General features: G+C 34.6%; 2 protein-coding genes across 5 annotated transcripts in view; both read right to left on the reverse strand.

Annotated features, from left to right (window-relative positions):
• LOC139972992 (fibrinogen-like protein A) overlaps nucleotides 1–24,546 on the reverse strand; it is a 93,682-nt gene that overhangs the window by 21,292 nt on the left and 47,844 nt on the right. The window contains exons 2-4 of one of the 2 annotated variants that reach the window (XM_071979335.1): nucleotides 2,364–2,409; nucleotides 857–1,029; nucleotides 17–287 (exon numbers count right to left, since the gene is read on the reverse strand). The exons of the other annotated variant lie outside the window; for it this stretch is intronic. Coding sequence (XP_071835436.1) covers nucleotides 17–287; nucleotides 857–1,029; nucleotides 2,364–2,409 — 490 coding nt within the window. The remainder of the gene's footprint in view (nucleotides 1–16; nucleotides 288–856; nucleotides 1,030–2,363; nucleotides 2,410–24,546) is intronic. 2 annotated transcript variants of the gene reach the window in all.
• LOC139973601 (uncharacterized) lies at nucleotides 8,558–24,153 on the reverse strand. Of its 3 annotated transcripts, none has more exons than XR_011795267.1 (6): nucleotides 23,764–24,147; nucleotides 15,447–15,611; nucleotides 13,302–14,269; nucleotides 12,806–12,872; nucleotides 11,685–11,853; nucleotides 8,558–10,917 (listed from the first exon to the last, which is right to left on the reverse strand). XR_011795267.1 is itself a non-coding variant. In XM_071980402.1 (6 exons), exons 1-3 carry the CDS (start codon nucleotides 23,902–23,904, stop codon nucleotides 14,010–14,012), a joined length of 570 nt encoding a protein of 189 aa, XP_071836503.1. In that variant the 5' UTR covers nucleotides 23,905–24,153; the 3' UTR covers nucleotides 8,558–10,917; nucleotides 11,685–11,853; nucleotides 12,806–12,872; nucleotides 13,302–14,009. The 3 variants fall into 3 exon arrangements, 2 of the variants coding, with proteins under 2 accessions (XP_071836503.1, XP_071836504.1); XM_071980402.1 differs by having other exon boundaries at nucleotides 15,443–15,611; nucleotides 23,764–24,153; XM_071980403.1 differs by having other exon boundaries at nucleotides 15,443–15,611; nucleotides 23,757–24,148.

Here is a 24,546-nt window from a genome sequence, read left to right on the forward strand (position 1 = left end):
TATTATATATACGTACCTGTTGTGCTAGAGCTATCGTATTCTCCAAGGCCAACTAAACGATATTTAGTCTCTTCATCACTGATCCTAAACAGGTCGTACTTCGCAAAATAGGGATCTCCGTTCACGTTGTTTAAATCAATGCGAAGCATGTAATCCTTTTGGTTAGTTAAGAGTGATATTTTATCGTTGCCAAGCCAAAATTCCTTATTCAGGAAACCAAAACCATCTCGGTAATCATCCCAGTCTCTGTAAAACTCTACGGAACCGTCGACCCGGCGTTGGAAGACCTGGTTTAGTTTCAAAACAAAAACATGACATATTCGGTTTGAACATAATGAACCATTTTTACGATGACCGTTCGATGGGTTTGATGTATCAGTGTGGTTAGTGTATAATGGTTCGTCTTACGTTGAACAGATACGGTATACCTGTGCACCATTTAGATTCTTCTTTTTCTATTGGCATACATTGGTATCATATCATTTATGCCCATATTGCGAACAATAATATGGCTATAGAAACATTTTGAGGTTTCGAAAAACTGTCTCGCTACAAGAGAAAATAATCATACTTAGGATTATTAAAGGTTACTCGTGAAGTTATGTTAAGCGTTATAAGAAATACAAATCTAAGACGGTAAATTTGAAACTAAGTAACGTTTTCCTGAGAATTATATCAAACTAAAAGATACGAATAAAGAATGCATGCCTTGTCGAACGAATCAGCACCTGTAACACACATAATCTGTATCAAGGAATCGCTTTTTACTGAACCAATAAAGTATAAAATATCAAAATACTGCAGCAGGCACGCTAAGTAGAAATGAATTAAGGCTAATATTATGTTATGTTCTTACCGTCCAGCCTCCTCCGTCAATTGAGTTATTACAGTAAACTTGAAAAGGTTCATTGGCTCCATCTGGCTTAATTAGATAAACTCCAGATTCAGAGGAACTATCTTCACATTGGTCGTAAACTTCTTTACAATCTCGAGGATATTCTGGCTCTTGGTAGAAAAAGTAGGAAGAGTCTGTAGAAATGAAAGAAAACTTTTTAAATAAACTACCAAACTCGATGTCCCGTTTACCTAACCCTCGATTAATGTGAAAATTACGGTTTGAAAAAAATGTTTGTCATTATATAAACGTAAATCTTCTCTACATTTTTCTGCTCGAAAGAACACCATAGAAGTACACATTGTAAAATCGTAAAAAGAAACAACCAAAAAACAGCATAATAATTAATGAGGTTACAGAATAACGAGCAAGTCCTGATCAGTTCTGGTAACTATGTCTGTTTAATTTAGAAAGATTAATGTTTGCCTCCTTTCACCGCGACAAACCTTAAAAAAAAAAAAAAATATTTGGTGTACTTTACAGTCAGTGATAAAAGCGTGTTGCTTTTCGATTTTTCGATATTTTTTATTTAACCAAATTACAAAATCCAGAGTACGCCATTCAGTGAATAAGAAATTATGACTATCGGTAGTAGGTCTTAATTCATATATAATTACCAAATCAAGAAACATAAGTATAAATGCATTAGACCACAAAAGCAGAAGCCAACACTATTTTTAATTACGATCATTAATATGACTGATTAATTTCGTTTCTGTAATACTGTTTCTGATGATAGCATTTTTGTTTACAAAATTGAATAGATGAATTTTTTTCTTCAGTGACATGAATACTATATATGTATTTATTCCCCGATGGGTAAATCTATCATAATAGTTTCCTAAAGGCATGAAGCCCAAATTAAAAATGAAAATTAAGTTATATTCAAACCGAAATTATAAATGAAGTAAACTAATTTTAAAAATCCCGATAAATTCTAGTAGCTATATTTGTTTAAGATTAATCGACAAATGTTGGTCTCCTTTAGACCACCGCGAAAAACATTAAAAGGCTCTCAGTTTTTAACTATAAGTTGTTTCCAGCCATCTTTAAAAGCGGTTAAATTTTCGTTTAATAGTATTTTTGTAACCAAATTAAATAATCCACAATACATCTTTATAAGAAGAAAGCATTAAATAAATACTAACACGCCGATGATGATATAAGGTAGTAGGTATAGTGCATATTTAATTACCACATCAAGAAACGGAAGTATAACATCATATTAAACAAATGTATGTAAAAAAAAACAGAAATCACAATAATTGTCTATCAAAATCAATGATATTAATGACTCATTAAGTTAAATGAATCATATATATGAGTGAAAAAAGTGAAAAAAAATAACATGCATACTTGTAAAGTCCTTCTTTAGAACGTGTATTTTTTTTTTGTGTATAAGAGTTATGTAAAAGTTCCTTTGAAATAGTTTATAAAAAAAATGAAGAGAAGGATTCATTTTTCTTACCTCCAGTGCTTCTTTTGTTCCTCCCAGAATTTTCCCGTCCAACATTCTAAAATGGTGATATAAAAATTGAAATACAAATTCAACAAAGTCACTACAAGGACATTCCGATAGGCATGAAAGACTCGTTTGTAAAGGGTACTTACCGCCGAAATCAATTTAGTTCCAAGGCATTTTTAATTTGCTGCAAATCTTTGGTTAAGGTCCAATGAAGTGAAATCAGGTATCATCAACTATGTCACCATTAGGTCATCTTAATCATTTCACTGATAGAGAGGCATTTACTTTGACCTCACTCCTGTGACAATGTTTCTGTATTATTCATACTCAGATCTCTCTGTTTTTCTCAGATATTAGCTCTTTTGTAGGAAACATTACGGGAAATCAAGAGACACTATTCCAACACTCTATTCCAACACGGTATAACTATTCAGTTTATAACGTTGATAAAACTTTCGTTAGCCGTGACATATTCTAATACAAACAAAATATGTTTCTTTTTGATACTGTGTTGTCGTTGTGTTTACTTTTTGGCAACCATGGATGACAGAATGTATGAATAAACAAATTACACACGCAACGCCATTCGTACCCTGTTTCCCGCTCTTATACTGTATAACCTAGATCAAACAATAATATGTGGCGCTTAAATTTTCACGACAGGAAGTGAGAAAGTAATATGACTCGTTCTAGACGATCACAATTTTCATAAATACATCTCATATTAATGGTCATGTCTGTGTATTAACGGAAATACGACTAAAGCAGTGCTTACTTGAATTAGTTTTCGTTTAGTAAGATATTTAGGATAGATGAAAATATTACGAAATGACTTTCATGTACGTACAAATTAATTATCCTAGTTAAATTAGTCGTTTTTGCAATTCTCAATTCTTCAATGTTCGGTTTGCTAAGTAAGTTGCGCCATTCTGCTCCTATGGCACGTATGATGTATTTGTCAATAATAATATATAATACTTATTAAAACTCCCTCATAAAATTATACCACCGATACAATTGATTACAATTAAATCTTTATGGAATGCATCATATTAATCAATGTTGTGTTTGAGAAATTGATAAACTTCAACGCACTGATCTAGACAACATTTTATCATCAAGTGCGATATTCGCTTTCTATATTGTTCAAAAATTGTAATGGATTCTTGACCGCCTTCTCCAATTTTTTTCAATGTTTCCAAAGATAGGCCTTTATTACTTCATACGATGCAACAACGTTATTGAGCCTACTAAAACCAAATATTCTAGTTAAATCAGTCTCAGTCATAACCAAATTGCTCAGTGTTCCTTTGTAGTAATACGGCGCTCTTTTAAAGTTTATATTCAAGACTACATCAGATTAAAGCAATGAGGGATTCTTGTTATTTGTTTAAACTGTTATTAAAATATTTTGATATTCCATCGCTATGTCGTCGATGTCATGCCAAGGAAAACATGCGCTAAAAACACGCGAGAGTACAGTTTATTCCTAATTTTTATGTTAAAAATGAGTGTCTCGGTAAAATAAATACCTTTCAGTAGTGTGTGTCCCGATAAGATATTTAAATTTTTTGAAATTTTGTTGTTTGGTTTATTTACAGAGTTAAACAAGCCAAAGCAACTTTATTCTCTCCTTGGTATGTTGGTCTGTGTTAATGGTAAGTTTATTAAATGAAATATATGACGAAATTAATATAAAAATATTGTTCAATATATATGTACTGGTACTTGGTAGAATCATATCGAATATAATCGATTCAGTATTTACAACAATTGTTTGTGATTTATGAGAATGATTTATGATTTTAAGGCATCATTCCACAATATGTAATGTAAATATAAAGACGTTTTAAGTTTGATTGGTTGCTCTGAGTTTCTGTACAGTACCCTACGTCTCATAATTCACCTACGTTTAGATTAAATGTCAAATATGAATGTTCATACTTTGTTTGTGCTATAATATTGAAAGACTAGATTCTGCAGCAAAGTGTCAAGAGCGTTAACATTTGTTAACATTAATAACTTATTGCTTTCTTAAGTAATTCACAGTAAGTTGTAGACATATATTTTAGCATCAGGTTTTTATCTACTAATCGATTCCTTAATCAGGTTAGTTGTTATTTTGAAAGGTATAATTGAAAACACATTTGTCAAATTTATATATTTCTTGGCGCAAAAAAATGAGAATGCCCATCAAAGAATATCAGCAATTGAAGTTTGAGAACTGATTACTGGTAAAAGTAGCATCTATCATAACATGTACGTAATATTCGCCACCAAATTTTGTCCAACAAAATATACAATACATGTCCAATGAATTGGGGAGAAATATTTATCTGAGAGAGATTTTAAAGGCCATTATTATTAAACACGATACAACGGTGACAAAAACATAGACTGATATGTGATATTTTACTTTAGCCAGACATGTTTTAAACTTGATGAAATTAAGTTGAGATATTTTCTTATCAATTTTTTAAACTGCTATAAAAAAGAAATTCTATCACGATTTCCTTGATGAAATTTCAAGGAAGGAATGCGCTCCAAACACAGGAAAGAACAAACTACAATGTCGATTGATATAAACAATGAGTCTCGCGGTAGAATACATACATTTATATAACAGTGGGTATCCTGAGTAGATATTCACAATTGCCAAAATCGTTGCATTGTTTATTTAAACAATTCAACAAGTTAAAACAACTTTAACCGTTTTGCCTACTTTTAATCTGCTTTAGTCTTAAATGTAATTAACGGAATATAAATGTGACGTTTGAAATTATTGCTTTATATTTTCTTGACATATAGATGATACGCTTGAATCTTTCTTGCAACTTCAACTTTTTATGATTTATCAGTATTTTTATTTCAGACATTATTCAACCATTTAATCTAACTTATAGCTAATCCATTAATAAGAAAGTGTTAAGTTTTATAAATTGCTTCAAATAGTTACTATTATTGTTTCAATGCATTTATTTATTGGTATCGCACTGTACCATGTACCTGGCAACCCACCTTCACCCATGCATTTTTAAAAATATATATTTGAATTACCAAAAATGGTTAATGGAACTATGTTTGTACTATAGTATTGATTTACTAGCTTAGAAGCAAGTTAAAGATGGCTTAATGAAAAAAAAATTCAATTAATCTTTGTTAAAGAATCCACAGTTATATCCTAACATATGATAATTATGTTCACGTTTTTTTGTTTGTTATCGATAATTGTTATAGTTTGTCTGCTATGTTGTACGATAAATAAATACCCATTTGAAATGTGATCGTTTCCACGATGTATCGACATGTCAATGTCAGTTTTAAATTGCTTATTGTTTTCGTTAAAAAAAAATGAGTTATTATCGTTGTTTTAAGAAAATAACTGATATTTAGACCCCTTTTCAAACCTATCCATATTAATGATATGGTGTAATTAAACTTATTATATTTTATTGTGCACATGAGGTAGTTCAAATTGAGCATTCTATATTTTATCGTTAATAAGTAGATTAAGTACAATAATATCAATACTTAAAAAACAGACAAATACACCAATAGTGCACCTACAATAATCTCAAACAGCATGGTAAAGAGAAACTAAAAATCATATTTAGTTTAAAAATTATTGAGAATTGAGATAGAAATTCATTTATCACAAATAAATATTCAACTTGAATTTGATAAAAGATAAAAGAAACTTACGGTTTCTGCCTGAAAAGCTGGAAGTTGAGAGAAGAGTCCCAAAACACAAAATGTTAGGATGAACTGCATCTTGACGATTTTTTCTGCTCTTGACGATCACAAATCTCAAGAAGGAATGAAGTAAACTTTCTGGCAGCGAACCAGTTCAACCATTTTATGAGCTAACCCTGTGTACTATGACGTGGTTGTTAACACGTGTCACCGAAGTGCTTATGAACCATTTACCTTTATGCTATTTGTTATAACCTGGATGATCCGGTAAAGTAAACGCAAACTAACAGTTTCTCTATTGTCCCTAAAAGAGAAAAAATTATTATTTTTAGTCCATTTTGATAGCTTCAATTGTAAAGGCGTAATTGTGACTTTAATGGTCACATTAGTTATATTACATTCATATTACATCTTAAACCAATTCAGAATATCTCTTTCGATAACACAAATTATATCGCATATATATTACACTCGGCTTATTAACCTTTCACCTATAAGTACCTCCGCTAGTTCGAATCCTAACGTACAACTTTCAATTAACTGAAATTTTTTCTCCTGCAGCTAACCATCGACATTTAATTGTTGTTAAGGAAACTGCTGTGAAGCCCCTTAAGCAGTGCCAAAAACTCTAATATATATCTACAATCGAGAGGATACAATTTACCAGTATCAAACCTCCATATCCAGGGAAAGACGAGTTTTTTTATTTTTTATAAAATCGCATCCACGATCTTTGCAAGTTACCATGTTTTTGTGAAATTACCCAGGATGCAACGTTTGCATGACGTAACACATGCACATAGGCAGATTTAGACATGCCGCTATGCAAAAATATCTCGTAGTACCGCTACACACAAAACACCGCTTGCGTACGGTGTACGCTGAAACTACTAAACTATAATTGATTTTCAAATGATTACAACTGTTGAATTGGAGTCTATTATATTAAAATCGCAGTATCTGGCTAAGCGCTTTCGCTTTCAAATACAGATGAAAAGTGGGATATTTGGAATACATTCTTAATGAAGTTTTTCGACGTGTTCAATAGCACTATGTAATAGTTTCTAGATCTGCAGAGAGTCAATACAACTTGTCAAGTTTCGAGGAACTAGATAGGATCGATATGATAGCGCCCTCTATTTATTTTGGGGTGGCTGAAGAGCCCCATTGAATTCTTAAGTGCTGATTGCAGTCGATACTTTGTAGCTCTGAATAATTAAGGGCGCTCTGCACAAGAGTGATATTTTTTAAGACGATACGAATTGCCTTTGGTTATTATTAGTATTATGATTATTTCATTGGCTATTTTATCGTTGCAAAGGTAACTTAAAAACGAAAGAGAACTCACTATTCCTTTTAGTCTCTGAAAATGAACATTCACAACAGCGCTGGAAACATGGTTTGAAATTAATATTAAAGGTCACACACAAGTTAAAGGGTGTGACGACTTGCGCAACACCGCCATCGATCCCAGAAAATACACACACAGCTTGCTAAAGTCGTTAATTAGACACAAGTGTACAGTCAGAACATACAGCTGCAGTCAGTACCCAAGCACAGTGTACAAACGATACAGCGATGGACATCTCAGGTCAAGCTAGAGATAACAAGGCATCACGTTTCATCATTGTCGGCATTTTGTAGCGACAAGAGAAAAACTTCACTAGTAAACAACGGAAAGTTAAGTTTTTTCACAGGGCGGCATGCGGTTTGTGGCGAAGCTTCAATGTCTTTAAGTAAGAAGAAAATAAATCAATTGGAATTGGAGAAAACTGCTCTGATTGCGGCGCATAAAAGGTAATGAATGGATACAACCCTTTGGTAAGATTTAGTAATTTTTAACATGTATTGTTTTAGGCTAAGAACTAAGCTACAGGGAAATTTAAAGCTAAACTAAAACGGAAATTAAAACTTGCATATTATGACTACTGGGTTAGCTGAAGTAACGACAATTAAACAATCTTACAAAAGTGAAGGTTCAGTGATAATAGGACATTGTTAAGTAACAGGGTAGGGTAGGATGCAGGTAACCCCTCTCCTCCTTACTATTGCTATTGTAATGACAGTGGGAAAGTAAGTTAGGACTATGTTCCTCCACCACCCCTTCCCCTCAATTTGCTACCTACAGATGCACTCAAAACCATTGCTGTGTCGTTCTGATTTATCCATTGAATTAGCAATGAAGAGTTATAGATAATGAAATGATAGAACTTCTAGTCACATGTACCTTTGTAAACCTTCTACTGGATAAACACTTAATTGCCGTCCCTCCAAATTTACAAGTTGTAATAAATTGCCATCTGGGAACCCTACGGTAAATAATAAATTAATAAATTCCCCGACTGACTTGGATAGTGACTTGACTTATTTTGTGAGTTACAGAAGTCAGCCAAGGATTCCGAAAAGAAGGGGTTCTGCCTGGTGTCATTAAAGTCGTCTCCTAATTAGGGATTGCTTTTTTTCAACAAGTAAAGAATAAACAATAAAAACGCCGAATAGAACATTCTGATACACTGTTAAAAAAAATTCTGTTAAAATACAGAATTTCTCTGGCAGCAGAGTTTCCAGGAAATGTCTGTTATTTCCAACTGCAGATAATCTATGTAAAATAAACAGTCTAAAACTGTTATTAATACAGTTTATTTCTTTCATTATAACAGTTTTTGTCCGTAAACTTACTGTACGACGACCGTTATTTTACACCATATTCTATGTAAAATAAACAGTCTGAAACTGTTATTTATACAGTTTTTTCCCCCAATTATAACAGTTTCTGTCCGTAAAATTACTGTACGTCAACCGTTATTTTACACCATATTCTATGTAAAATAAACAGTCTGAAACTGTTATTTACACAGTTTTTCCCCCAATTATAACAGTTTCTGTCCGTAAAATCACTGTACGTCAACCGTTATTTTACACCATATTCTATGTAAAATAAACAGTCTAAAACTGTTATTATACAGTTTTTATTTTGCATTATAAAAGTCTTTGTCCGTAAAATTACTGTACGACGACCGTAATTTTACACTGAATTCTATGTTAAATACACAGTATGAGAGCGTAATTCATACAGTTTTTCTTTGCATTATAAAAGTTTTCATCCGTAAATTACTATATGATAGCCGTTATTTTACACTACATTCTATGTAAAATAAACAGTCTGAAATGGTTATTTACACAGTTTTTCTTGAAATACAGTATGTCTTTTTCTCTGTAAAATAACTGTATTGTGACTTTTAATTTACTGTATCTTTTAGGTAAAGTCTAGTCTTTAATGTTATCTATAGTCTTTTTCCTTGCAATAAATAGGTCTTTGTCTGTAAAATTGGCTGTCAGATGGAATTACTATTATCAGTGAGATTATAAAATAAAAAACAACTTATTGTTCTCTGAAACTTTTATTTACAACTTTAAAACTTGTTGAAACATATTTTTGAACGTCAAAACCTTTAAAGTAATATATAAGACTGAACATCATAAGGCAATCTCTTATTGATGGCTGGGTATTTGCTGGGTGCCCCAGCCTTTCTTTTGGAAAAGGTTTTGTTATACAGACGATACTTTCATTGTTTGGAAATATACTGATAAGTCTGTATGTGGCCATATTTGTCTCTTCGGCCACTTCAGGAAATCCTGGATCAGCCACTGAAAGTTTTCACAATTGACTGATCATAAAACACTAAGCTTTGACACCTGCTAGTTCCTGGCCCTTTCATTGCTCTACAACAAAGTTCCTTTCCCTCTTATTTACAGATGCACTTGAAGTATGCAAAGTTCACTCAAGGTCACTGTATTATGTGACCACAGAAACTTAGGTGTCTTCACTATTCTTCACTTAACTTTATTACAACTATGTTCATTTCATGTATTTTTAAATGTTCTAGCAGTATTAAATATATCGCTCATATACCATATTCACTTTAATGGGCATATCAATGTTCACAGAAAATTAATACCTGTAACTGTGGAAACTCCTCTATTGCTGATAAGGATTGTATACTTTTTCTAATTTTCGTGACCTTCTTTAGCCCTTAAAGTTCAAAGTGGAAGTTAAAGACAAGGATATGTTACAATAGGTAAGCATAAATATTAACTAATCTGTTAACCAAAGATATTGTAAATCATCTGATCAAAAGATATATAAACAATGATTTGACCTTTGTACCCGTAAATGATTAAAAAAGTTGTCCTGATATTCCTGTGCCTCTGCTTGAGTGGAAGGAGCAGTTTTATGAAAAGATTTCATGTTAAAATTTAGCATAGAGATTTTATATTTTGACAACAACATATAATTTAGATATCAAGCTTATAGCATTAACAAAATGAACAGAATGACTTGACATCTGAAACTATTATGGATTCAAAACTTTTCTAACATTTGTGAACCTGCTTGGAAGAGTTTCAGAGTTTATGGAGTTATTGGAAAGGTGTCATAATAGCACCAAATAATAGTCTTTAACAAGTTTGTCAACAAGTAAAACCTTGTAAATATCCACCAACAAAGTTAAACACAATAGTTTGAACTCTGTATGAATGTTTAACTGTTCATTTGTAAATGAGACTTCTCTGTAGCTGGAGAGTCTATGGTTCCAGTTAAGGAGGCTCAAGAGGCTCGCTAACATTTTCTCAACTAGGAACACCTTAAATCAACTAAGTGACCTAGATTTATAATTCAACGTTACCAAATTGTCAGACTAATGTGACGAATCATGGGAAGTGCCTGAAAAGCATTTAGACTGTCCAATCTGACTCAAATTCTTTCAGGTTTCCAACCAAAGCCAAAATTTTTGGGTTGACAGGATAGCTCTTCTTGGATTTGGGGGTCTTTCTTCCCTTTTCTGGATTCAATCCAACAAAGCAGCTGCAAAGAGGAGCAAAAATTAGAACTGTGAAATCATAAAGTTCAAATAAGTTAGCAATTATTAAACCATTTAACAATTAATTTCCTTTGGTCTCAAATTTACACTACAGTATGACATACATGATAGTAAGATATGGTCAAAATATGTGATGTGACACAACTCAGTTTCCAATTGTATGTGTGCTCACTGGTGTTGATAGAAGCAATTGAGATGGATACCTGTCTAATTTACAAGCCTTTGGAATTCAACAGTTTTCTAGGAAATCATGATCTGAAAAGAAGAGCTAATTTGTGAATCCTCCTTTAATTTCAATTTTGTTCAGTTTAAGCTGATACCCTATAGTTGTAACAAATTGTGAAGGTGTTCTCAGTAATTAACCAAACTCATACATTCCCACCCTTCTCCAAAATAATAAAACATGCCATTCAACTATTTACACTAACTTTCCATTGGTGAAAATTATGTAAAGGTCATCACTGTTTACAAAAGGTTACCAAAGCTGCTGTTATTCTTGGACCACAACAAACAGTACAAAATAAGTAAATCAGCTGTAACTGAGAACAGAGTATGATTTATTTCAATGATCTGCCCAGGAGTTGAGTTAACTGCAATTTGTTGATTTTTTTTCTATATTGGTACCTTTATGATCGGCTGATCCTTTGAAGGTGGCTAATAATATGCATACACTCTTACATTCCATGTCAAGGGAATGTCCACACAAAATAACAATGGTTAACTATTACTAGGGTACTTTCAGCCTACTCACCGCTGGATAAACTCCATTAAAGTTGCACCTTCAGATGGATACTCAATGTTTAAGATGAAAAACATTGCAAACAGCATGATCATTGCACTTTCAAAAGTTTGAATGTGGTCATTAACAATAACCATATCTACTGCCAACATAAACTTTCTTCCAGTGTACATGTTTGGACCTGCAAAAAATAAATATCAATTAGAACTATTAAGAGAATGTTCATTTAAAGTTAATGCCACTGCTATGACTACCACTACTTAACAGTTGCAGCGTGAATATACTCCAACTCGCGTGTACTAATGGGTCATTATTTTTTATTCAATATTATTTTTACCGGTATTCAAGGTTTGCTTCAGATGTATTTCGATATATTCGTTGATGGCAGATTTCATTTTTGTCGGTGTGGATATGAAAGAAAAAACGGTTTATCTGATATATCGATTTACTGAGGCACCCTAGATCAGCAACACAAAAATGACATTGAAAATGTTGCAATGGTCAACCAAAATGTTTTTACCACATATGAAGTCAAAAATGGGCTATAGTTCTTGAGTTTCATGTTACATGCTGAGCATCAAATGCACACATACATGCTGAATTGATGCTGTAACAGAGTTTTCCCAGTTAAATCTCAGATTGACCCATGACTTTGTCTTCCACAGGTGATAGTGCACTATGAGGTGTCATTGACACACTTGCCAACATATAACTTCCTAGGTTTCTTTAATCAAAGATTCTCAAATTTTGACCACTGTTGATTCAAGTGACCACACCTACATACCACATGAGATCTGTCCAAGATTCCCTTCTTGAGATATCATGTTTACAAAGTATTCACAGTTTCACCTCTGTTGACCCCAAATGATCTTTGACCTTTGCCAAAAACAATAGGCTTCTTGTACTCTATCGGGTACACCCACATGCCAACTATGAAATCTATCTAAGCTTCCTTTCATGAGAAATTGTGTTTACAAGGTAGGCATCAGTAAAATACATACACACGCACAAATACTCACCATCACAAATTTCAAAGGTTACAACTATCATCCAAACCAAAAAGGGGAAAAAGAGCAGTGTATATGTACTGGAGGAAATGCATATTAGAGCAAAATCCTCCAAATGCTTCTCACCTTGAATAATGATGCATGGGAATGTTGACTTCAGATCCTTAGTAATATTCTGCACAGTACTGGTTTCCTGAACATAATGTAAATGTAGGAACATTAAAATTGTTTGGAATACTTATCTTATTATGTGGGACAAAACATTCAAGATGCCATCTGGGAAAACAGTAGTATCTTCCAAAGCATAACATAAAATAAATGAAACTGAGGGACAATATGCATCCCTGAAATCAAAATGATGACAATGGGGAAGATCTTCAACTGATGGCATATGATGTACTGAACTTTGGACTTCAGAGTCCCAATACACAACAATTACAGCTGACCTACAAACAGTGAACATCGCAGAGGAAAATCGTTATAAAGTCAATCAACTTGACCAATACATCTACATAACTGTAAGTGTAAGAACGACAAACCAGAGAAAAACACAGACAAATAGTGCTATTCTGATAGTGCTAGTTCACAAGCTTAATGATTTATAAAGGTAGCTTCTTCTTACCTTTGCAAGGTAGAAAAGATCATCCCATTTATCTCCAAGGTGATTGCAGAGGAGGAGAATAAGTCCTGGAACATCAGGGGAATGATCACCACTTTCCTTCTTAGCACTCTCCACATCAGCTATTATATTTTGCACCTCCTTCTTCTTCTTTGCTGACACTTGCAGAAACTTCTGAATTCAACTGATTTCAGTTTGATGCCCACTAAATCTTCAAAATGTCCCATCATCCCAACCTCCTCAAACAAGAAAGGATATTCATCAAGGAGAGCACATACAGGAACTTACTGACTGTTTATCTTGGCACGGATGGTTGGAAATACATTTTTCATGAGGAAAACAAACTCATTGTCATCCCATATGTTAAGTTCATGCATCACCTTTAAGTCATCTGTCTTTTTTCTCTGCGTGTCTCAATCCTCCCCTTCAGGTAGGTCCTCTGGTTGCCAGTTTTTGCAGCCATATGAGGTGCTGAGTTTACGCTTCTTTGTTAGTGCTTCATTCTGTTCACCCTCTACAAACAGGGGGTAACCAACATTTAGGTGAAATTTGCCTCTATTGAGATTGCTCATACGGTTTTCCAACTGTGTAAGAAGGGATGCATATCCACTACCAACAACAAGTCCTTCAATGTCATCTTTAAAGGGTTCTGGAAACTCACGAACGATCTTCTGTGCAATAATAGAAAGGTGCTTTCGTCCTGGACTTGACTCAACTTTCATTATATATGTCATTGCATAATATTCTGATCATTTCACGCCGATCTTTGGGAGTGGGTCTCTGTTTCTTCTGGAGTGATTTTGTGAGGCTTTTAGGCATTTTATCCCAATCAACTTTAAATGACTCTGCCCAATCTGCAATTACCACTGCTGGACTTGATCCTGCTGAACTGGGCACCCAGCTGCATCCTGGTGAACTGGCCACAGAGTCGGGTTCAGATGATTGTGAAGATGCTGATCCAAGCAACTTTTCTTTAAGAATGAAAATATGTCACATCAATGAAAGTAGATGATATGAAATGAATAAACAACCTTGATAAATTATTTCCTGATAACAGATATATATTGCATTAAGGTACTAGTTTTTTGGACACTCACAGAACACAATAAACACAATAAAATAACATAATATACACAATAAACAGGGGCAGCACTCAAGCTCTCAATCTATCGAATCAAGCATATCTTCAATTGGCAACAGGGGCATTCTCTGACAGGTCTGTTTCGGTTAAGTCGCTGCTTGTTTGTTGACGTAGGCAATGGCTTTGTACACATGTACACACCGTACCGTATGCCATATGGACCTTGTGCATAAGCATCGGACAAGGCGTGCTTCATAGTTTGTTAAGTTGTTGAGGTGTATTCTTATACTGTATGGAAAGCAAGCCATTGCCACAGTTCCCTGCATCTTTCAATCAGTATAGCCAAAGTGTGAAATTATTGGGGCAATTTTTGTTGATTATTGGTATACAAGTGTTTTTGGGGCAAAGTAACACTCATACATATCAAATTGTTGAGTCCATGGTGATATTTGGTCACTGCAGACGTTTGCGTAGTGCCCGCTTATTTGGACCCCAAAGTGGGGGCCAAGTATGATCCCAGAGTAGAGGTACTGTACCCCATACTAACCCATAGTGGTTGTTTTTCAAGGTGACCTTTAGCCTTGTCATACTCTCATATGAACTTCAACATACTCTACAAACAACATAGAACGTACGTTCTATGTTTAATTTGAATTGAAAAGAAGGGTTTCCTCTTTTCTTGTTGATAAATATTTTAGTTTGGGTATGTGGTGTATCATTTCATTAGTTTGACCTGGTGTTTTCTATTTGCTCACTACTTGAAAACTGCTTAAAAAAAAGTTCAAATCTAATGTATAATACTAATAATTAACCCAGAAAATTTTCTTTAGAGAATTACAAAAATGCTAATGATGTACTATGAGACCAGTTTCCTTATTCAATTTGTGGTACCAGCAACTGTCTTAGACAATAAGAGAAACTTCTGTGTATCACATGTACTTACTATTTAGAAATTTTTCCATCTCCTCTTGTAACTTACTTCTTAACCTCCCCTTTCACCTCTCCATTCCTCAAAAAAAGGAGGATAATCATATTTAGAAAGTGCAATTATATTTCTGCTTACCTGCCTTGTTTGCCCATGCTATTAACAGCTTTCTCCTCTGTATTGGCTTCAGTACACTGGAAAGGTCCTCATCAGTGATCAGCTTGAGATCGCACACACTTTCCACACCAGCAGCCAGGAGCTGTTCAACTACTTTGTCCACCATTTCAAGCGGCAGTGAAGGAAGATGCTGCATTATGGATAAAGCAAAATCTTCAAGACAAATTGTATCATCTGATTGTTCTGACACGCTCATTTAAACAAGAGAACCTCAGACCTGAGTAATGGAAGTGAAGGTTTTAGTTCCTTCTCAATTCAGAATAATTCATATGCCACATTTGCTTACTATAAGTTTCTTTGTAAGGCCCATTATATACTCCTAGTTGTTCCATAATTGAGCTTGCACTCAAACATAGTTCTTTTTGGCTTTCAACAACTACAAACAAAATGCAACCCAATTTAAGACTTGAAAAGCATGTATCAGAACACTGACATATTACAAAGAAACCCTTCTGGTAAGAAGTGCCAAACATCTTAACTCTGTCACTGATAACAGAATCATCAAACTTTGCATTTGCTGCCTGCAAAGCATGCTTTATTTCAGGCATGAAGCATTCTATATTGAGGGATGTGGCATTTTCAATAACCAATCTATCAGGATATATTTTCCCTGAGCTGTTATAAGCTTGAAAGTACTGGTGTTGATTTGCTAAAGACTGTGTAACATTGATGAAATTTTGTGCAGATCTGGCACAACGTTTGAAATAGGAGTGCTTACTTTCGAAGCATAGAGTCCACACTCTCATTAATGGTCCAAACTTAATAATTAAATCTGGATAGTGGCTCAGGAAATGATGTTTTGGTCTGAAGGGAGTATCAGCAAAGAGTTGTTTTCTCTCAGTCAAGTATTCCTCCATTATCACCCTTAAATATGCAAGTTGCTCATGTGAAATCTTTGGAGAACACACATACTCAACAACTTCTCGTAAAAGAAGAAAGAGTCTCCATACAAGGTCATTATGATCTTTAACATATGGGTCTGTTCACGTTAAAGCGCCCAATTTGGTTGCCTGAGGTACCAAATTTTCAAATTACAGTAAAGAACTTCTATTCTAAGTAAATAACATAACTAATATCTGCAATTTATGAATCAGAATTGACCAGAGCTTAAACTATTCTGGAAATTATATTCAAGATGGTTGAAAGTGTGACAATATATAAATTTTCCCAAATTTGTTCTTTTTTTAATGGTGGTGTGTCATTCCATTGCTGCTACATTTGGGAATTCTGTTTTTATTTTCTTTATTAACACAAAATTTGCTATTGTAAGACAAGTTTTCAATAATATCGATGATGTTTTTTAAAAAATATTACAGTATCGTTAGAAAATATTCAATTTTTCCTGAAATAAAGTTGAAAAAGTTTTTTTTTAAAGAACAAAATTGAAATTAATAGAAACAATTACACCATAAAATTAAACCACAACATAAGCACATATATTAACCAAAAGCTGAAAATTCTGGGTCATGTCCTCTCAGAATTTTTTTTTCTTGACTCTTGTTTCGGACATCACCCCTCCAAAATGATCTCGTTTCGGACATCACCCACCAATGGTTTACCTAATATATTAAACCTAATATTTAGTAATAAACCAAATGATGTTCATTTAATGGCAATAATAATGAATAGAAAAGCATTTTAGTAAGTTGATACCCGTACCAAAAGAGATATGGACCCTTCCTAGGTTCCAAGTTCAAAACAAAGAAAAGGGATACAAGTGATCCAAGTGATCAACAAGACAATTTTTAAACGAAGGCCATGCTTGTTAATACTTAGCAATATATATCAGTACTGTACATCACAATATGTGATGCTAACAAACAGCATCAAATTCATTTGAAATAATGAAAAATGCAAACACTTGTTTTATAGATTTGCATAAGACTGTCTTGGACTATGTTTCGGACATCACCACAACTGTATTAGGACATCACTGTAATGTTTTCTACACAATGCATATCATATCAAAAGTTAAATTTGTAACAAAGGGGTCTTTGTTGTTGACAAGCTACCTTCAAGGTATAATGACAGTTTTGAACTTATTATAGTTCAAATCCTCAGTGTTCATTAAAAGTTACTTAATGAGCATTTCAGACATCACTGAATGTTTCGGACATCACCTTGGAAAAAATGTTCACAAAGCTGCATAACAATAATACATATTTCAGCAGGTAACAACAATATGAAGTAATATTTTTGCTATTCAAACCTGTTCAAGCAACAAAAGTCTGCTTCAAAATATACACAACAGTCAGACAGTAGCAGATTTACTGTACACTTGATATTATGAATTTTTGAGGGAATGCAGTTTATTAAAACACCATAGACTGGGAAATCAACAAGGTGGACTGAAAAATAATGGCACTGTAAATTCTTGGGAAAACAAATGCCCTGAGGCACATATTTCAAATTGAACATCTGGACAGAGCCGATAGGTGAAAAGATAGGTGATAAGTGAAAATCTGAAGGCTTGGTGTAAATGATAACCCCATTTAATGTTAATGAATTATCACTGTTTACTACATAGTCAATTCATACATATCCAGAATACACACATGTAGTTTAGATCCTCCTGCAAGCAGGAACTCGCGAAGAAGCCATCATTGGCTTTATATCAAAGCCGCAAGCTGACCAAAGTCAGTCTCTTAGATTCATATTTAACGACCATGATTATGAATTGTCAATTGTCAACAACTCTGTAACTTGACGACATACATTGATCTTGGAGTGACACAAACTCAGGACCTTATGATTGAAAGGCACCGGCGTTAACCACTGAGCTAACACACCATAACACTTCACATAGTGACCATTCATTGATCACCATTTGCATAAAGTTAATCTCTGCTTCACCACATTCGTTACCTGTCCAGCATACCATTTGCATTGGCCAGCATACACCAACACTTCCCAGAAACATCAACTTATACATTATTTTGCAGAAAATGGTATTATTATTGACTGCAAAGAAATTTTTCCCCCAAAAGGGTTATAGAATTCTTTTTAACTTTTACGGTTTCCACATTTCCATCATTACCTAGATGAAGTCTGCAATAACAAACAGCAAATATTTACCATTTAATAAATATACAGATGTACACAGGAGACATCCCTACATACTGTAGCTAATTTGGCACCCACCTGTCAATTGTAGCTAGTATCATTGAGTCTACTATTTAAACAATTTTCAGAGGGGAGGACCGGGTTATCATATCCTAAACTCCACTAGAATGCTTGGTCCTATTTTGTAATGTCAGCAATAACAACTATTTTGCACCCCTTCAAATGGTACCCACCCGCTCCCACCCCCTCCCCATGCACCTTTGAGCTGGATCTGCCAATGTTGAAGATTGCTTCCACTGGCCCAGCTAAGCAACAGTAGTACCCTATACTAGTAGTACTATAAGTACTAGTTTAAATATCCTTCTTTATTGAGATTCATCATTATGCCTTGGCTATTATAATGTGAAAAACAAGTATTACATGGTTTGTACAAATACTCCTTGTCACATATGAATTAAATGATTTACTTTGTAAGATTGTTATTATTTAAGCTTATGGCCTAAACTTACATTTAAGTATAAGGCCTACTGTAGATGTTATGGTATACAGCAGCTCAGCAAATTGTTCAGCTTTATCCTTAAGTTTCATAATGATAAATATCTGTATACATATCACTAAAGCTCTGAAGTCTGAAGCAACTCGGAATGAAAACATGGTCATGCATGATGCACCACTCTGTGTATATTATTACTGTTGACACCATCGAGTAAACCTGGAGGTTTCATCACACAGTAAATCCGCGTACCAGTCAAAGAGGGTCATGTACTGTAATGTGTTCCAGGGTGGTACTAATAATCTGATATACGGCATTAATCTCCACATTGCCCATTGTGATTTACTAACTAGTACAGTAAATGTATATTTGGGCTTCTAGCAGCAGACAACACACAGTTACCTAGCAATGTCGTACCTTAACATTATAGTTATAGTCGTTGACCAACATTTATAGGTTAGATCACCAGACACGTTCCACTACTTAGCTAACATCTTCCCAAAGTACTGGTAGCTTTTCTTGACAACCATCAAGTTCCCATCAACAGTTAAACTGCTCTGACATAGGGTGTTATAGATGCACACTGATTCCATACATATAGAGCGACAGACGACACTGAACGGTGTTCAGTTTTCCAAAGTGACGTTGACATACTATGCTGTAGACCGATGTGATAGAAACATGAGCTACTGTGCTACAAAACTCGTCTAGGCCTATTCCAATTGTGTGTAATTAACTTTACAATTCTCAATATGATATTGGGAAATATCAAATTGGTACCGCCATGGAAGCTGGAACACATCACATGACAGTCCATGCATGGTACCCACGTGCCCTTTGATGTAGTTCTTCTAGCCTATAAATAGGCTTTCTATGGTTGTGACAAATAGCTTGATTCTGCTATAGCTTAGACAATTACAGCATTACTTTCTAATGTACTGTTTACTGTGATGGCATCCTGTTACATGTTATGTCAGAAAAAAATTCACTAAACGTTTTTTTTACTTCTTCAGTACTAAATGATGGAAAATTGTAGTGTTAATGATGTCAGTTCTAGAAAAATCCAAGTAATTTGATGTTCCCAGTAACATTCATACCCAAATATGTAGAATATCATTTTAGACTTGTCACAAGTCATCAAAAGATGAATACATGTTGGTCACATGACACCAAAAGTTAAGAAGCATTCTGTTGTAGGATCTTAGTGTATTCTAGCACACTGAAATCAACCAATTGAATCATTCAGTTGAAACTAGTGCTGTTTTACAATATGTTGGATTCACAAAAGTGATGTCCGAAACACATGGTGATGTCCGAAACATACTTTTAAGGTTATTTTGCTATAATATTTGATAAAGATGGAAAAAGTTTTGAGTAGTGCAGTATGTATGTTTGTAACAATAGAACTTGTCATAATATATGAAGTGCTCATCTATTGTGTCTTTTTTTCAAGCAATATAAAGCAATATTAATTAAAACTTGTTTCGGACATCACTGGTGTTTCGGACATCACACACATGGACGGAAAAATTGAAATGTTTATAAAATCAAAACGGATGAGTGGAAATGTGTCATGTACATACTGTAGTTGAGGGAGTACTTATGCTTTAATTAGAGTAACAAAATAGTCTTGTGGGTTTTAACATACTTCATATATTAGTTGCTTCATGATGTTTCGGACATCACCAAAATGTGGACGGAAACATTTTGCATGTTGTTTAACTTTATCGTGTAGTAAAATGTGGCTGAATAGACATGCATCTGATATATATTTTATTTGATACAACTATGACAGTATCGAAAAAGCACACCACTTTCAACATTTGTTATTTCACCCCAAACTACGCCACTCACAAATTGGTGTATAAATGTGGACGGAAAAAGTGATGTCCGAAACACTGGTCCGGTTTCGCAATAATTCGCAAATTCATCGATGAAATTTTCTGAAATATTTATGAGAGGGAACCTATAGCCACAAAGTTCAATCATGACAAAATTTGGAGCAATCCACTTTTGGAGTTGAGAATAGCTCGAAGTACAAATAGTGCAGTTTGAAAACGGCAACATTTTCCGTCCACATTTCGGCACCTCTGGGAGTATAGCATATATATATGCATATCTCAGGAAATTGTCTATGCTATGGTAGGTACAGCTAGGTGGACTCTCTCCATGGGGATAATATTTGTATCTCTAGAATCTCTAATTATTTTGTCACAATGCTCCAAATGCCATTTATGCTAATTTGGGCGCTTTAATGTGAACAGACCCATATGCACTCAAAATAATTGGAAGAAGTCTCAAAAGGTTCCAGTTTTCAACGCTTGACCACCTAAGCGGTTACCTGATAAATTTACAAATGCAGGTTTATTGTTTGCATCGCGTCCTTGAAATTTAAACTGTACCATCGCGTCCTTGAAATTTAAACTGTACCAACATTATATTCAAATCTGCATATGTGAACCAATGTTTTTGTTTAATCCAGTATTGAATAAACATGGCTACATTGTAATCAACAACTCCTTCAAACAAGTCGTGCCCCAGGCATGGTGGCAAACCAGGTGCACACACATGAAAATACCTCAAAGAATTAAAACATGAATTAAATTTAATTCCTTGATGATGATTTTCTTCATGATCTTCAAGGTGTGCAATGCAAGAATCATACTCCTCCTTGGTTCTAGGCTTCCCAACAGCATATGGTGCGTTACATTTAAAGTCATGTGAATTAAGTTATTAAACAGTAGCGGCACATGTTAGTTCCTGAAAAACTCTCAATGAAACCCCAATACAATGGGAACCTAAATTATCCCCTAATATACAAGACAGCGCACCTTTCCAGACCACCCCGTCACTTGTTTCTATTCCAACTTCCTGTAATGTTTTCAAATCATTTATCACTCTCTCAAAAACCTTCTGCTGCCCAAAGACCTTAAAATCAACTTCTTTACAAAAAAACACAAGCTGCATTGCATCAACAACAGATCTGTACTCAGGTTGGGTGTTTCCAAGTGTAAAGTACATTGCTAGTATTTTGTGTTTTATTCTTGCCGACCCAAGTGGGTTTACAATTTCAAATGAGTCTTCATAGAGAATGATGGACAAAGATCTTTCACAACTTTGAAACAAACTATTTTTTTTAAAAACTGTATCATCCACTATGTCAGTAAGAACAGATGAGTCTTCACTGTGATGCCTACTTTGACATTGTCCCAACACAAAATCATCCGAAAGGAGCAATTGAATGCTCTCCTTGATTGGAATGTAATGATAGTATTGCATTTTTTGTGCTGAATCTCTCCCTAGTGATATTGCAATTGGAGCAACAAACTTGAATGCTGATTTATAGTAAATTACTCTTTTCTACAGTGCTGCGTTCTGAGTTTTCCTTTACAACTATAGCAATCCATGCATCTATCTCATTCATATATAATCGGCTACACATTTGATACGTTCTTCTGCTAAATCCTCATCTCTCAATTTTTGAGTAATTTTCAAAACCTGATCTTGTTGACATAAACTGTGAATAGTTTGAAGCTCCTCAACAATCATTTGAATTGTTTGTGATGGAACAAGTTGTTTTGCCTGAAGTTTCAGAAGAAACAAGGCAAAATTTTGTTGAAATTGAAGCCTAGACTGACCTGTTTCTTGCACCCTACCTTGGCAATTGTTACTGTTTTCGAAATCACAGCTTATGCCATTTTCAATGACAAATCTATCAGTCTCTGTAGACACATCAAAGCAGTTAGTGTCTAGAGGTATATCTTGATCCAAAGAGCAATGATCACGAGTAGAAAGTTTGTATTTATCCAAAATGTTTACAGCTCCCCAGTTTCTGTGACGTGACAAATGTGCTGTAAATGAACTGGTTTTTGAAAAATCTCTTTTGCACTTCTTATATGGACAAGATACAACTTGTCCTTTTCTAATATGTGCTTTTAAGTGTGCCAAATATGAGGACAGATCTGTGAGTTCTTTTGACAGATTTCATACATACAAATCAATGACAGGTTAACTGACTGAAGTTTTGCTGCAACTGCTGTTTGCTTTTGAATATGGCGGTGATACCTAGTCACATGAATCTTCATTGCAGCAAAAGTTGATAGGGTATAGCCACAATTAACAAAACAACATGGAAATCTCACTCGAGGTATATTCCTATGGGAACTCACATGATCAACATAGCCACGGATAGTAGCTGTTAGTGTATTGCATATTTTACAGGTGTACATTTCTGCCCTGCTTCACTATTGATAATTTGAAAGAGACATGAATTATGCCTTTTCAAATTCAGCCATGTTCTAAAAGTCTAATTAACCTTGGCTAATCTAAAGACTGCATATTACATGCCAGATGAGAGCCAATATCATCCATGTATGTAGGCTACCAGCACCAATTAACTTACAAGTTACAATGTACCCACCCTTAAATCATATTAACCTAAACAACATGAAGCAAGGCTAAGCTTCACACGCACATATCAAAATGCACGGTAGGGTGACGATAGGTAGTCTAATACAGCGCCAGTGTTACTATAGTGATAGTCTAACTCTTAATTATCGTTCGTCTGGTCTACGTTATATAGGCAAACTAACGGTAGTACTAGACTAGGCCCTACGGTAAGAACTAAAATATGAACTAACTTTTTGTTATGACAGGCTTTCAAAGTTGTTTTGTTGATTATGATAATGCAAATGTGGCATATGGTTAAAATAAATTTACCACTCACGTCTGACGAAGTACTCAATGAAGTCCTGTTCTGGTGTGGAAATGTGCGTAGCCTACTGGACAGCAACGGCAGTTGTTTTCCTCTCGTGTCGACGTATTTTGAAGCGCTGTAGTATTGTATTGTGCAATCTATACACTTCATACGTACGTTAATGCGAGATGCGATCAATCATAATGTACAGAACAGCGCAGCATGTACTGGACGTTCTGACATCGCGCGCCAACTTGGGTCATGTGACTGCATGCTGGACTGTAGCCAAGTTTTCCGGGAAAGCCAACGGCAGCCGCCCAGAATGTATCAAAAGAATTCCCGCCTGTGCGCGAGACGTCATAGCTGTTACAGACACGTTGACGCCAATCATCGAGCTAGACCGGCTGGGTCGAATGGGAGGAGGGGTTGAAGGGGGGGGGGGCGGTTCAGATGAATGAAATGACATTTACTGTACTATACATATTTAACAACATTTTGATACGTTCGGTGACCCATTTAGCTATAAATAGCTGCATGTGTGTGACCCAATGATCGTACATTGAGCACACGGAACTGTCATCGGTTCATGTTTTACTGACAATACAAGTTAACATAAAACAACAATAAATTAGACTACATCTTGAAGGCTGGGCATTGTATTCTTGGCAGCTCACAGCAGTTATTGTTTTGATAGGATTTCGGAAGTTGTATACTCCTTAAACAAACGGTAAACCAATTGGAACAGTACCATCTATTGTAAAATTATGTTTTCATTAGTTAACACGTTAGGCATTTACAAATAATTCGTTTCTA

The sequence above is a fragment of the Apostichopus japonicus genome, chromosome 9, assembly GCF_037975245.1.
Source record: "Apostichopus japonicus isolate 1M-3 chromosome 9, ASM3797524v1, whole genome shotgun sequence".
Lineage (NCBI taxonomy): Eukaryota > Metazoa > Echinodermata > Holothuroidea > Aspidochirotida > Stichopodidae > Apostichopus > Apostichopus japonicus.